Source organism: Marmota monax, unplaced genomic scaffold (assembly GCF_021218885.2).
Source record: "Marmota monax isolate L192 unplaced genomic scaffold, Marmota_monax_Labrador192_F-V1.1 WCK01_AAM20220418_F8-fsc00017, whole genome shotgun sequence".
Classification (NCBI taxonomy): Eukaryota; Metazoa; Chordata; class Mammalia; order Rodentia; family Sciuridae; genus Marmota; species Marmota monax.
This window is the reverse complement of record NW_026695241.1, coordinates 1,553,952-1,568,119: the sequence shown is the minus strand read 5'-3', so window position 1 is coordinate 1,568,119 and position 14,168 is coordinate 1,553,952. Positions and strand designations below refer to the sequence as shown.

At 55.7% G+C, this 14,168-nt stretch overlaps 1 protein-coding gene across 1 annotated transcript in view; it reads left to right on the top strand.

Moving 5' to 3' along the window:
- CUNH14orf132 (chromosome unknown C14orf132 homolog) overlaps positions 1 to 13,914 on the top strand; it is a 42,597-nt gene extending 28,683 nt beyond the window's left edge. Inside the window, exon 2 of the mRNA XM_046440528.1 lies at positions 7,615 to 13,914. Within this exon, the coding sequence (XP_046296484.1) occupies positions 7,615 to 7,839 (225 nt within the window). The 3' untranslated portion in view covers positions 7,840 to 13,914. The remainder of the gene's footprint in view (positions 1 to 7,614) is intronic.
- Positions 13,915 to 14,168: the final 254 nt, after the last annotated feature.

The following is a 14,168-nucleotide window of genomic DNA, read 5'->3' as shown; positions in this document are numbered from 1 at the left end:
CCTCGCCAGCATGCATGCTGGGCAGAACCAGCCCCCTAGGACTGATGGTGAGGGTCCACGGGCGGAAATGAGAGCTCAGGGGGCCCTCCCGTCTCCTCCTGATCTTCTGCTCTTCAGAGTACTTGGGGAGGGGCCACCATTTACCTCACAGTGGGCTCCCACCTCCTCTCTCATGTTCCCAGTGGAATTCACTTAAAATTTGCCAGATTCAAAAATGGAAAAGGGCCAGGTGCGGTTTCACACACCTGTAATCCCAGCGGCTCGGGAGGCTGAGGCAGGAGGATGGCAAGTTCAAAGCCAGCCTCAGCAAAAGCAAGGCCCTAAGCAACTCAGTGAGACCCTGTCTCTAAATAAAATACAAAACAGGGCTGGGGATGGGGCTCAGTGGTCGAGTGCCGTGCCCCTGAGTTCAATCTCTGGTACAAAAAAAATTAAAAAATGGAAAAGGAATACAGGAAGCCCTCCATGATGCTCAGACCTCAAGAGCACAGCAGACCTCAAGAGACAGACCTCAAGAGCCCTGCCCTGGGCTCCGTGGGTCCCTGCAGCAAGCCCAGGAAGAGGGTGGACCCCAGGAAGACTCCTGGGCACCAGGACCTAAAGCCGGGCGCTGTGTGCTGGAGACCTCAAGAGCTCGAGAGCCTGACACCCGCAGCACCCGGGCTGGCTCCCCCAACGCTCATCTCTACAGAGCAAGAAGGAGCGGGCAGAGGGCGGGCACGTGGCTGCTCTGCACGGGTAGAAAAGAAGAGCGCGTGCGCGGCCCTGATCCTTCCGCCGACCCCCTGAGCAGCCTGTCCTGCCCACGGCTAGCTGGCACCGTCCCCACTCCTCGGCCCGTGCCGTGTTCCTGTCTTGATGGAGCACCTGTGACACCCTGTGCTCACGTGGGTCTTGGTTTTAGACCCAGAGGTCGGGGGTCAGCCCTGGCCCTGTCACTCAGCCTTCCTCACTGTGGACACCTGGACCCTCAGCTGGTGGGGAAGACGGGCTGACTCTGGTCACTGGGAGGAGGTTTCAGTCCTGGTCACTTGGCCCCTGTGGCGAGGCAGCGCGACAGGGCAGGGAGCCTGGGGTGGGGCAGAGCTGCTCATGGTGGCCAGGAAGCAGAATGGAAAGGAAGTGACGCGTCCCCCAGCCCCCTGTGAGGGCACATCTGCCCATGACCTAGACCTTCCAATAGGCCCCGCCTCTTAAAGGGTCCCCCACCTTCCAGGAGCGCTCAGCCGGAGACCAAGCCTTCAACACAGGGGCCTGTGGGGACTCTCTAGGCTCAACCATAGCAACCCTGCTGTCATCCAGCACCTCTTAGCACGCAGCGTGTTTGTTGACTGAGGGATGGATGGATGGATGGCTGTCACTCTCAATCAATGCAGCCTCGTGTTTAGACCTTAGGGACCCTGTGAGAATTTAGAAATCGTTTTAATAATGTTTATAACGGGATGGAGGCTCCTCTGCAATTTCCTTGTGAACTAGGTCATCCAGAGGCTCAGGGGTTGCACTCCAAAGACACAAAACTGAGGGTACAGACTCTGAAACTGCAGGCCTTTCTCAGATTGGCCAAGCACAGGATTGTCAGATACAGCAAAGGCAGGACACCCAGTTACCTTTGAATGCCAGATAAATAATGAATAATGTTAGCATAAGTATACCCAGTGCAATATCAGGGATATGTGTATACTAAAAAAAGGAAAAAACAAAAGGTTTTGTAATTTATCTGGCTTTCAAATTTAACTGGGTAGCCTGTTTCATCCGAGGGCTTCATCAGACACTCCTGGCCCCACAGCTGCTCCCTTGAGGCCCATCCATCACTGAGCTGGCCTTCTAAATAATTTGCGAGGACTTGTGAGCCTTCTGTCCAGTGTCCCACAGTCTGTGTGGCACCTTCTTTGCAAAGATGTGGGTCCAAGCGCAGCACGGCATGGAGCAGGCGTGGTCCGGCCTTCAGGAGCCGTGTCTGCTCTGGCCATGGCCTTCCTCCCCTCTCCACCCAAAAGCTCCTTTCCCTGGTGGAAAAGCCTCCCAGCAGCCCCTTCCACGCAGCAGTCTTAATTATTTTCTCTATTTTAAATGAGATACTTGAGCCTCAGAGATGAAGTGTGGCTATGTCACACAGCAAGGAGACTTTGGCTCTGGGACCACGTCTGATGCCTTCAGGGTTCTTGACTGATGGTCCTAGGATCCATTCCTGTGCCACATATTTTGGGAGTGTCTGCTCTGGGCAGAGGGGATGCTGGGGAGCAGGGTGGGTCCTGCCTTCTGGAAGATGTAACTGGGAAGCACAGCCTTCAGGGGTCAAGTTGGCTGTGCGTTTCTGGTCCTCTCTGACCTGGTGAACTCTCTTCGACAAGCCATGAGCATCTCCTTGGTCAGGGAAACCACCCCTGAGCCCCCCCAGGGCCACCCCACCCTCTGTGGTCAGTTGGCCCAGGTCCATCTCAGCCAGGGGAAGCTCATTGGCAGCTCTGCACCCTCAGCCACATTCTTGTCTGTGTGCGAGCCCTTGCGGTGCTACAGGCTAGTGTCTGTACCCCAAGTCTGCTCCCAGCTGAAACCCCACCAAGGATGCTGTTCTCAGGGCTGCCCCTGCCCTGCTGCGTCGTGAGCAACCCTTGTCACCATGCCAACAAAGCCATGCCACCAGCAGGTGTCTCCAACAGTGACTTAAAAGTAGAGCCGCCTGGCTGGGTGGCCTTTGAAAGCCACCATCTTTCTCCACCTGTTTCCAAGGTGACTTTGGCCAGCGCCCCCTCCATCTGACCATGAGCCAGCTCTTCACCAAATCTTCCCAGCCTCCAAATGATCAAATAAGCACCAACCATTTGTTGTCCTGTCATGAGATTTTCGGCGCTTAAAGTCATTTTCATAGCTAGCCAGCACTTGGAATTTACAGTCTATTTTACAAAGAAAAAAAAAAGCATCAACACAAAACAGAAGCAACACACCTGAGACGGATGGATTTGGCGCATCTTAGCTGCCTGCCTCAGCCTAAGTTGGAGGCGTGCAGGACCATCTGTCAATAACTGCAAATGAACTGATTAATTGATCACACAAAAAATGCATGGCTAGCAATGCCTGCCTTCTGATTTCCTTACTTCAGCCTCAGCAGTAGGTTAAGCGATACATAATAATAAGTGTTCAATTACTACAGGAACACTAGAAGGGAAGAATATTAGTAATTATCAAGTGACTATAGTAGTCTGTTCTGTGTTACTCTAAGGAAATAACTGAAGCTGGATAGTTTATTAAGAAAAGAGGTTTATTTAGTTCACAGTTTGGAGGCAGAAAGTCCAAACAGCATGGTGCCAGCTCTGGGGAGGGCCCTCCTGACTGCATCACATCTTGGCAGATGGCACCTTCATTAGAATACATGCAAGAGGGAGAGGTCACCTGGTAGGACAGGAAGCCCAGGAATGAGAAAGGGTCTGGCTAGCTCTTTTATGACAACCTCTTGCAGGAACTCACTGGTGTCCCACCAGAACTACTTAGTCCCTTATGATGGCAGTCCCCAGTGACCTCCATAGGCTCCACCTCTTAAAGGTCCATCACCTTTTAACATGGCCACCCTGAGGACCAGGCTTCCAACACATGAATCCCTGGAGGTTAAAACCACGTGCAAACCCCGGCAGAGATTAGCAGGTGCCCTGTCATCGTACGGGTCTCAGGTGCCCCTTGCAACAATCTCACCTGCTCGTCTGTCTTATCCCCATTACTTACAGGAAGGAAATTAAGCCCAGTGTGTAACTGACACACCCAGACCCCAATGTGTGTTCAAGCAGGATTCGCCCGAGTCTTTCTGAACTTCGTCCCACCCTCGTCTTTCCCAGCCTGGTCCCTAGGCTCTGGGGCAGCAGGATCAGTCTGACACTGGCCACGTCCTCTGGCCACCTGAGTTCTCACCACAGGTGCAGGGCAGGGAAGAGGGTCTCAGCATGGGGACTGTCCCATTGCTGAGGAGCTCTGGGATTGGGTCTAGGAGGCACTCCGGAGGGGAGGCCCCTGATGATTTCACCCCCATCAGTTCCTGTGGTTCCACTTGTTACCCTTTTTTTGTTAAGAAAGAGGTGGAGGGAGTTCGGCCTGAGGAGTCAGCCGTGCCCTTTTCTAACAACCCTTCAAAAGAGCCCTTTGTGTGTAGGAGGGTCTCTAGAGGCTGGAAGAGGCCAGGAAGCCAGGCTCCCCTGCACCTCCAAGGGGGCAGCTTTGCTGACACCTTGACTGTGGTCCAACGAGACCCCTAGATCTATAATAAACTGGTCTCATCGTAAGCCACTGAATTTATGGCAGTTTGTCACTGTGGCAACAGGAAACTAACACAGGCGCTGAGTGAGCACCACAGGGAAGCAGAGAGCAGAGGCGTGGGAGGTTGAGGGCGCATGGTGAGCCTGGCGAGGCCCAGCCAGAGTCTCTGTTCAGATCCCCATTTTCTCCCCCAGCGTTTTGGGTGAAAATTTTCTCAAACCCAAACATGCCCCAGAGACAGGCAGCAGCAGGCTCAGGCCAGGGACCTCCGCAGGATGGAGGGGCGTTGGATCCTGCCTGTGGAGTCAGGGTGGCCTGCCTAGGAACCCGCACAGGTGGCCCTGGAGGAGGGAGGGGAGGGCCAAGGCACCCGCGTTCTGCATGTCCAAGAGGACGAACATGCAGCGTCCCCTGGCTGGACCCCACTTTCTAAGAGGCCACCACAGAAAGTGGCCTCCAGTGGCCTAGGAGGCCTTGTGGAGGGTGGGCCCTGTAGAGGGCCAGAAGTGATGACCTAGAGAAGGGATTCACCCCTCCTGGGGACAGAACCAGCCAAGTAGGAGTAGCAGTTGTTTGTAGAAAGGAGAAAATGGCCGTCTTTATCAGTGCGTGGACTTTAGGCACCACTGTGCAAGCCCCTAAGAACTCCACGATAAGAATGATAAATATAGTTCCCCTCACAGAGCCCCCAGGCCACTGGGGGACAGTGTGGGACAGGCCCCCAGAAGTGGCCAGCCAGGGAGTGCTCTGGGGGACAGGACTGTTGCACTGAGACGGGCAGCATGCTCAGCTTTGCTGGAAAGCCCAGGGCCCCTCCCGGTGGCTGAGCCCAGCGGCACCAGGCCCTCTGCCCAGCCTTCCTGTCGCCCATTGTCTGGTTGGCCCACATGTTCCGGATCCCTGTGGCCCATCTGAGGTCCTAGTTTTTTTATTTCTAATTTTAATAGCTTTGTTAATGTCTATGCAGACGGTCTCCAATGTACGGTGGTTCAGATAGGATTTCTTTTTAACTTGCCCTGGTGTGAAAACGATGCACCTTTAATAGAAACTGCCCTCCGAATTTGGAATCTGGGTGTTTCCCCAGGCTAGATAGGAAGCCCGGTCCTCTCTGCTGATGCTGGGCAGTGTCAGTGGCCACAGCTCCGTCAGCCCTGCCTGCTGGAAGGGGAGCCAGAGACTGCATTTGGCTGAGTTGCTGAGCTCCGGTGCTTGTTGGGTTGGGCATCTGAGAGCATTTTCTACTTATAATATCTTTCACTTACCACGGGTTTGTAGGGACATAACCCCATCGCGTTGTCAAGGAGCCCTGTCATCTGTTATCTGTCCCATTTATATCCGTCATTGTTTATGGACATACTAAAACAATGCTGACTTGATTATGTATATAAATGCACCTCTGGAGCCAGCTCACTCCCAGGGCCAACAGCCCCCATCTGGGAGGAGCCTGGCCTGAGCGCCCCCTAGTGGCCATTTCCCATCACTACACCCCAGTACACATGGCTTCATCATTGCCATAAGGGCAGCATGTGGTCAGCAATGAAATGCCAAGTTCCTCCAGTCAGGAGCCCATCAGAGGTTGCTCTTCTCAGTCAAAGCAGTGCTCAGCTTGTTTATCAGTAACAAGGAGGCCTTTACAAGGAGGCCCCGAGACCCAGCCACCTACCAGGACTGGTTGAGCCCTGAGTCGGGGGGCCCAGGCTCCAGACTGACCTGCTCCACACCCTAACAGATTAGACTGTGGCCTCAACCTCTGCTTACCCACCTGTAAAATGGAGTGCAGCTCTGCCATCAACCAGGAGAAGTGAGTATATTACTATCTCTGGCTCATCTCCTGGCTAGCAGGGCCTGCAAACATGTGTCCAGGAAGGGGTGACTGTCTCCTGTTCGTCCCTTCAGGTCCCATGTGAGGGAAACATTTATCAGAAGCCAAATTGGTGCCAGAACCAAACCTGGGAATTAATACATCTCCACACTGGCTCTGGGGGCGAGGGAGGGCGGCAGGGCCTGGGACAGCCTGGACATTGTTCTCCTAGGCGGGGGCAGGGAGAGCCTTCTTCCCTGTTAGGTCCAGGGCCGCCCTTTCCCTCTGAGCAACCGACCCCCCACCCCCAGCTCCATCCTGCAGATGGAACAGATGGGAGCCTCTCGAGGAGGAGATAGGTAGTTCTGATCCCCAGAGACAAGTGCCCGGCATCCTCAGGTCAGTGACGTGCAGCCCAGGCAGGGGGAGCTAGAAGCACTCTCCCAGGGGGAGTTTGTCCCTGTGGACCAGAAACTCTAAAATATTCATCACTATGGACTCAGAAATTGTGCATGTGGCATCTGTCCCCCGAAATAAAAATGTGTGTGCAACGATGTGTCCACCCAGATGCACGGTGCTTATCAGTGTGTCTTACGTAAAAGGCAAAAATGGAAACTCCTGGGTCCAACTCTAGGGGGAGGATTAAATTAGGGCTTCTGTGTTTGATGGAATATTACACAACTGTTGGGATGGAGTTTGGATGGACTTTTTAATACGTAGGTGAATCCCCCTCTCTCTCCTCCTGGCCTCTGATACATACACATCCAGAAAAAAAGCACTGAAGAGAAAAAATATTAAAATGTTACAGGGATTATGTGTGGGGATGATGAGTCTCATCTTTGTTCATGTTTGTTCTCATTTTTGCTTGACTTACACCTTGACTGTGGTCCCGTGAGACCTCCAGATCTATAAAGTAATAAACTGGTGTTGTTCTAAACCCCTGAATTTGTGGCAATTTGTTACTATAGCAACAGGAAACTGACACAGAGGCAGTGTGTGTCCCTCCCAGAGAGAGGCAGGCAGCAGGCTCAGGCCAGGGACCTCTGCAGGATGGAGGGGTGCTGGATCCGGCATGTGGAGTCAGGGTGGCCTGTCTAGGAACCCGCACAGGTGGCCCTGGAGGAGGGAGGGGAGCGCCAAGGCACCCACGTTCTGCAGAGGACCAAGCGTGGCCAAGAGGACGAATGTACACAGGATTTAGAAAACACTGTTTTCTTAGTGTTCCGTGCTGATCACATCATATTTGTAAACTCAGGAGAGGATTTGGGGGAAGTGGCCGACCATGCTACTTGCAGGCCTGGTGTGGGGGTGGCGCTGTGAGTCCCCAGGAGTCGCCCACTGGCTGTCGGGTGCCCTTCTTGAAGCTCTTGCCTGTGGAGTGGGCACAAGGGCACCCGCCACACACCTTGCCATGAATGCTCATTTTCCGTCACTGAAACACGCTGTCACTTACACGAGGGAAGGCAAAGGCCTGCCTGGGTGCCAGGGACAAAGTGCAGTTCCCAGGGGTGGCTCCCCTGAGGGGCCCCTCTCCTGCAGCTGCCCTGTTAATTCTCTCTCCTTCCTCACAGCTGCCCATGATGGGAGGAGCCTTCATGGACTCGCCCAACGAGGACTTCAGCACCGAGTACTCCCTGTTTAACTCCTCCGCCAACGTCCACACGGCCTCCAACGGCCAGGGCCAGCTGGAAGAGCCTCCTAGGTCCTCCAACGACGCCGTCTTGCTGTGGATCGCCATCATAGCGACGCTGGGGAACATCGTGGTGGTCGGGGTGGTGTACGCCTTCACCTTCTGAGGGCACGACTGCCACCGGCCACTCAGGACGGCCCCTCTGCACCGGCCAGTGCGAGCCAGGCTTTCCATGCGGCCCTTTCTTGCCCATGTTCTAGAATCCGGAGCTCTGACCGCTTGAATGGCCTCTCTGGGCACAGAGACCTGGCAGCCTGGAGGGCAGATATCCAGGCTGTGGTGAAGCTGCTCCAGACATGGAAGTGTGAGCCTCCTGCTCCCGGGGGGCTCAGCAGACATGGCCTGTGGGGGTCATTGAAACTGTGGTCCCTACGCAGGAGACGACGTGGACCAGGTGGTCAGGGTTAAAAGGTGGACGTGGTCTGGTGATCACTTGCTAACCGTAAATGACCGCTGCTGTGTCTTGATTTATACAAATGTGCTAAACCCCACGTGTGGGGGCTGGGCAGGAGTAGCTCTGGGAACACTCGCGTTCCCAGCCCAGCTGGGTTTCCTGTTCAGCCCCTGGTCATCATACAGGGCCATAGGGCTGCCCTAATGTGACTCGGAAATGGCCTTCGTCACCAGGCACTTGGCCCCTTAAGGGCCCTGGGCACATCAGGAAACCCAGGGATGGGGGGTTACTGGTCACATGGTGGGGTTTCGGGGGCACTGGTGTCCAGGGCTGGATGGACTTCCTCATCTTTTCAAGAAGAGAAGGGGACATCTTCCAAACTACTTCTGCTGCGCAGTTAACTTTTCAGCTGCCCAAACGAAGTTGCTCTTTCTCCTCGGAGGAATCCTGGAATTCCAGAGATGGGAAAGATGCCCGTCCACCGAATTGTCAGGTGGATGGGACGGAGAGGGCTGTGGTCTGCATGTGGTCCCAGGTCCGGTTACTGGAGAAGCTGCCCTCGGTGGTGTGACCATCCAGGGGTGTAGAAGCCGGGTGGGAAGCGGCAGGCTGTGCCTTCTCCTGTATTTTGGACCAGTCTGGCTGTTGTGTGCTCCTCTGCAGGTCCAGTTTCCCTGGGGGTCCTACGAAACATGGAAGGCCCCCAGTAAACAGCAGAGCAGGGTGGGACGTGCAGGGCCCAGTCCCGGGAAGTTACTGCACACGGCCACCGCACCACCTTCCCGAGGCCACTCCCTGTGCAGACAGCGGGAAGGATCTCAGGGAGGACTGACTGGCCACAGGCCCAGGGGTCTTTCTCCTTCCCTTCTCCCTCCACTACAGAAAGAAGGTACGTGGCATAAGTCTCCGCTCTACGATGGAGGAACTTTGAAAGCTAGTAAAGAAGCCCCTGTGTGTGTTTGGGGATGATTTAGAAATCCTGACCCAGTCACTGCTGTCTCAGAGGACATGAGGGTTCTTGATGATGGGTAAAGGGCACCTCGGTTGTCCAGAAGTGGCCACTCGTCTCTGGGAGCTGCACGATAGCAGGCTCACCAGCCCGGCCTCCAGACAGAGCCATGGCGGCTGCCGGCCGTGATTAGCACGCATCCATCTGCAAATGCTTCTGCTCAGTGAGGAACCGGCCTGACCTTTACAGCCTGGGATAAGGGACTTGGGACGGTCTGCCTGGGACTCCTTCTGGACTCACTGCCGGACAGCAGGCTGGACTGGGTAGTTAGCCTGCACGCACGGGGCCCTTGGGTGTTCACCCGGCTGCTTCGCCAGCAGCGCCCTCCTCCCCATGCCCCAGGTCTGCCCCCCGAGCAAGGCTTTCTTAGACAGATGTCTCCCCGAGAACCCAAGGAGGGAAGTCCAGAGCCAGGACAGGGGCCAGGGCATGCCTGGCATCTTCTGGGGCACTTCAGTGGCAGAAGATGATGCCACAGCTTCTGGCCTCAAGTCCCCGGGGGCGCCTGTATCCCTTTAAAGAAGCAAGAAGCAGCCCCAGCCTACATACGGCCGTGGGAAGGCAGGTGGGAGAGGGCGCTGTGTCTGCCGTGACCCAGGGAGAGAGGCAGGAAGGAAAAGTGGCATCTGGCCTCAGGAAGGGAGCCAGCGTTCCAGTCCCTGGGGACTTGTGACGGCAGGGGTCTCCTCGACGACACACCCCCATGCACACATAAACGTCAGTTACATTCAGTGTTCAAGTCTCTCTCCAGAGTCAGGCCACAGACAGCGGGGTGCCCTGGGGCCATCTTGTCCACACCACAGTGTGCAGATCCCAGCGGCTCCGGCTCCATCTCCCTTGGTTCCTTGCTGCTTTTATCCCGTCATCACGGATAACGGCGAGGAGCAAGGCATGGGTTTCCAGCCAGAGAGTGAGCCGCCCTGTCCCCCGGCCTCTGTGGTCCTGCCTTGGTCAGGTGAGGGGAAAACACAGACCTGGCTCCTGTGCCTGAGCACCGGGTCCAGGTGCAGCGCCACATTCGCATGGCTGTCCTTCATCCTCGCGGTTACTTGGCAACATCATTTCCCTAGTGCACAGGTGAGGCGCTAGAGGCGCAGAGGAGTAAGGTAACTCTCCTGAGGCCACACAGCATGCAAGTGAGGAGCCAGGCCTGGAACTGGGAAGCTGGGCTTCAAAGCCAGGCTCTTTTGGTGACACCATACTGCCCTTCTATGGCCGGTGTCACTTCCAGGGCTCTGTTAGACCAGGCCCTGGGTCTACAGAGTGCGCTTCTCAAGGTACACTCCCTGGACCAGCTCTGGCTCTCACAGGTCTCTGGTCATCCTAGAACTGGGCGCACTCAACCCCTGCCCGTTCCTTCTCTGCCTGACTCATCAAGTGGTCCTTGATGCTGCCCCCCACCGTTTAATATTGTCCACAGGTCTCCTCATAAGGCTCCAGTGAGGTTCCCAAAGACTGCCTTTCTCAGGATGCATGCAGAGGGGGGCCCTGACGGGGAGCCCTCAGTGCACTCTGGGAATCTGCTCCTCCAAGCAGAACTGCCAGGTCAGGTCGTGGGACGGCCCGTGTTGCAAGTTGACCTCAGCTTAGACACCGCCCTTCTCTGAGGACCAGGGCTCTCCAGAGGAGGGGACACAGATGTTCTTCGTTCAGACTCCAGCTGGGGCCCAGTCTGGCTTCTCCCTAGGTGAGGCGGAACCCAGGGCCCCTCTGATTGACGGGTCAGTGCTGAGGAAGGAGGCACTAGCCTCTCGAGTAGCTGGTCCTCGGAGAAGGGCTGCTTTTGCTAGAATATTCTCTGCACTCCGTGAAATCAGTATCAAGAGGCAGATGAGACCCCTTCCCCACCCCAGAGAGATGACTGTGTGTCCTTGTAGGAGTCCCCAGGGTCCTAGGGGGCAGGAAGGAAGGACAGGCTGGCGCCAGGTGGCTGGAAAGGCAAGAAGCCAGCTTCTAGCCCCGTTTCAAGTGGGAGCTGGGAGCCCGCCAGACCCGTTAGCAGATGTTAGGATCCGTCTGGAGCCGCAGACCAGGCCTCCCCCCCTCAGCTGGTGGCTCCCTTCACCATGAGCAGCCATGTCCCCTAGTTCCTCTCCTGCTGCTGTTCCACACGTCTCCCTGGTGTTTTGTGCTGTGTCATGTACCTCCCGAATTCCCCTGGGGACAGCTGTGGGGGTGCTGAGGGGTGAACATTGTCACCCCACTTTTCGGTTGAGGAAACAGACAGGCCACAGGCCTGAAAGCCCACAGCAAGGAGCACGGTTCAACCCCGGCCTCCTTGGCCAGCCCCCTGCCCTCCCTGCACCCACCACCCCCAGCATGAGCCTTCCAGGGTGGGCCTCTGAGGCCAGGCCCAGGTTTGGCCCCAGGACATGGTAGCGAGATTGCCAATGTCAGAAGGAAAAGGGACAGGCACAGCCACACATTCTTAGACTCAGAGCCTCACGGATAAGGGCCTTAGAGGGCAGTGGGCAGGGCCACGGAGAGCAGCTGAGGCCACCCAGAAAATCAGTGCAGAGCTGATGGGTCCTTGGGCACCGGCTGCTCAGCACACTCACCAGGAAGCACAGGGGTCCCCCAGAGCTGCAGCACCAGGCTGAGATGGGGTCCTGTTCTCAGCTATCACCAGGTCCCCTTTTCTATGTTCTGCAGATGTACACAAAGTGTCCCCAGAGCAAGCCCCAGGGGAGACTATTGCCATGACAGGAAGCCCCAGAGCTCTGCTCAGGGGCCTGAGGGGTACAGCTGGGGCCTGCACGACTACATTCATCTGTCCTGGCCTCTCCCACCCCAGTGGCCCAGGGCCCCGACCTTTCTACTCAGTGAGAGGGACAGAGGAGAGGGCAGGTGCACTGGGTATGGAGAGCCCGGGGCACAAGTCCATATCTCTAAGCTGAAAAAATGTCCCTCTTCAAAAACCCAGAGAAGCAGAATCACAGCAGCCCTAGGTGTTCCCAGTGTGTCCTCCTGAGATCAGAGGTTGAGCAATTCCTGTCTTCTTGGGGGAGGGGACAAGGCCACACAGACCGTGGTGACTGGGGAAGAAGTACGATTATTCCCAGAGTGAGGAAGCGTGTCCACAAGAAACACCAAGGGCCACCAAAGGACCCAAGGCTGGGCCAGGTCCATCCTGTCTGTGGCGTCACTGCGAATTGAAGAAATGAAAGCAGGAAGGACTGAGGCACTGGCCCGAGGAGGCCGCCCCATGGCCCTGTGCCCTGCACCATCTCTTGACCAGCTGGCCCTGCGCCCGCCCAGGTGGCCCGTCCCAGCCTTGGTGAGGCTCATGCTCAGCCTCTGGGTCATTGTCAAGCCAACTTCCACCTCCCTAGAGCAGGTTGGAGCTGTTGTGCCACAGCAATAAGTCCCAGCAGATGCGCAGGGCACACCTGAAGGGGATGTGCCCACCTTGCACCCCAGTCCCTGGCCCCAGAGTTGGTCTCACCACAGTCTATGTGACATCTTGGTGAAGGAGAAGCTGCAGCACTTAGTTCAAAGCATGGTCCCCATTTTCCTCTGAGAGTCCTGCCTGCCGGGGCAGCTGCAGGAGGGCCTGGTGACACTTTGACTGGAGGAGGCTGGGTCCCCAGGAGGTTTGGGCTCACTGCCAGGTGGAGCTGGTTGCAGGAGAGAGGGTCCGAGGCACCTGAGAGGTTTCAGATTCCACTGGGTCAGTGGTTCTCGGTTGTGGACTTTTGCCACCAAGGGGACATTTGGCAATGTCTACAGACAATTTTGGTTGTCACCACTTGATGTGCGTGGATGTGGGGGGGGGTGACGATGGTAACTGGTGGGTGGAGGCCAGGGTTGCTGCTTAACGTCCCACAGGGCACAGGAAGACCCACATGACATAAAGGTCAGCCAGCCCCTGAAGGCCAGCAGGGCCCAGGGTGGGAAACCCTGTTCTAGGTCCAACTATCACTGACTCCAAAATGATGAGGGTTTTCCCAAACCTCCTCTTCTGCTCTCTTGTGAGACACTGAATAAATAAAAGCCCTTCCCAGCAACAGCGGTCATCATGGCCACCACCTGAGTTCAGAGAATCCCTGTGGGGACAACGACGGGAACTCCTGACAAGTTGGATGGGACTTCTGGAAGCCTGTGCCACTCTGTCTCCACTCTCTGCGGCTTTTGAGAGGACTCCTAGCCTAAGTGGAGAAGACCCCACAAAGGGGTGGGACACTGAGGCTAAACATGTCCCCACCAGTGGCTTGGGTCTCTGGCACCTCCAGGGACTGGCCCACATCAGCCCCTCTTAGAAGTGCGGTCTGGGGAAGAGTTTGGGGGTGGGGTGGCATGGGAGGCCGGTGAACAGCAGAGGACCAGCCTGTACCCTCTCTTCTTTCGGACCCTTTCCCACGTGCCCAGCTCTCTCCCCTGCTAAAGTCCTCCTCCTGCCCTCCCTACTATTTAAACCTTTACAGAATTCTTATTCTTATAACTTGCCACGTGCAGAAAACAGTTCTTCATGCCGACAGATTCAGAAATGTTTGTGTCTTATTATCGTTTTCATAATCTACCTGCAGTTTCCTTGATTCAAAGGTATTTTAACTACTTCTGTAGGTCTTTGCTACTCCCACACCTGGTTTTGCCATGAGACCACTGACTTCAGTGGTGAAAAGCCTCTCTCTCTTCACGTAAGATTTCAGTGTGTTCTTTTGATGAAAAATATGTAACTTTCAAGGATGTAAAACCAGAGGTGAAACCTTCCCCTTTGTTAGCATTGTTGCTCTTGTTGTTTTCTATTATGATAATTAAAAAAAAACAGACAAACAGAATCCTTTCGCTCCTCCTTGTCTGATTTCCATTGTGCTCATCTTTGAAAGCTCAGCTCCGGGGTCCCCTGCATGCTGGGCTCCTGCCTCCCCGGCTCCCCCCCCAAGCCCTCTGCCCTGCCAGGGTCTAGCAGATCCCGGAGGCTGCCTGCACTCACCTGTCAGTTTCCCCTGCCACCCGTGCCCTGCAGCAGGAAGGTTTCTGTCACTTGACTTTCTACCCCCACCCCCTGGTGCAGCACTTCCTTACAGCACAC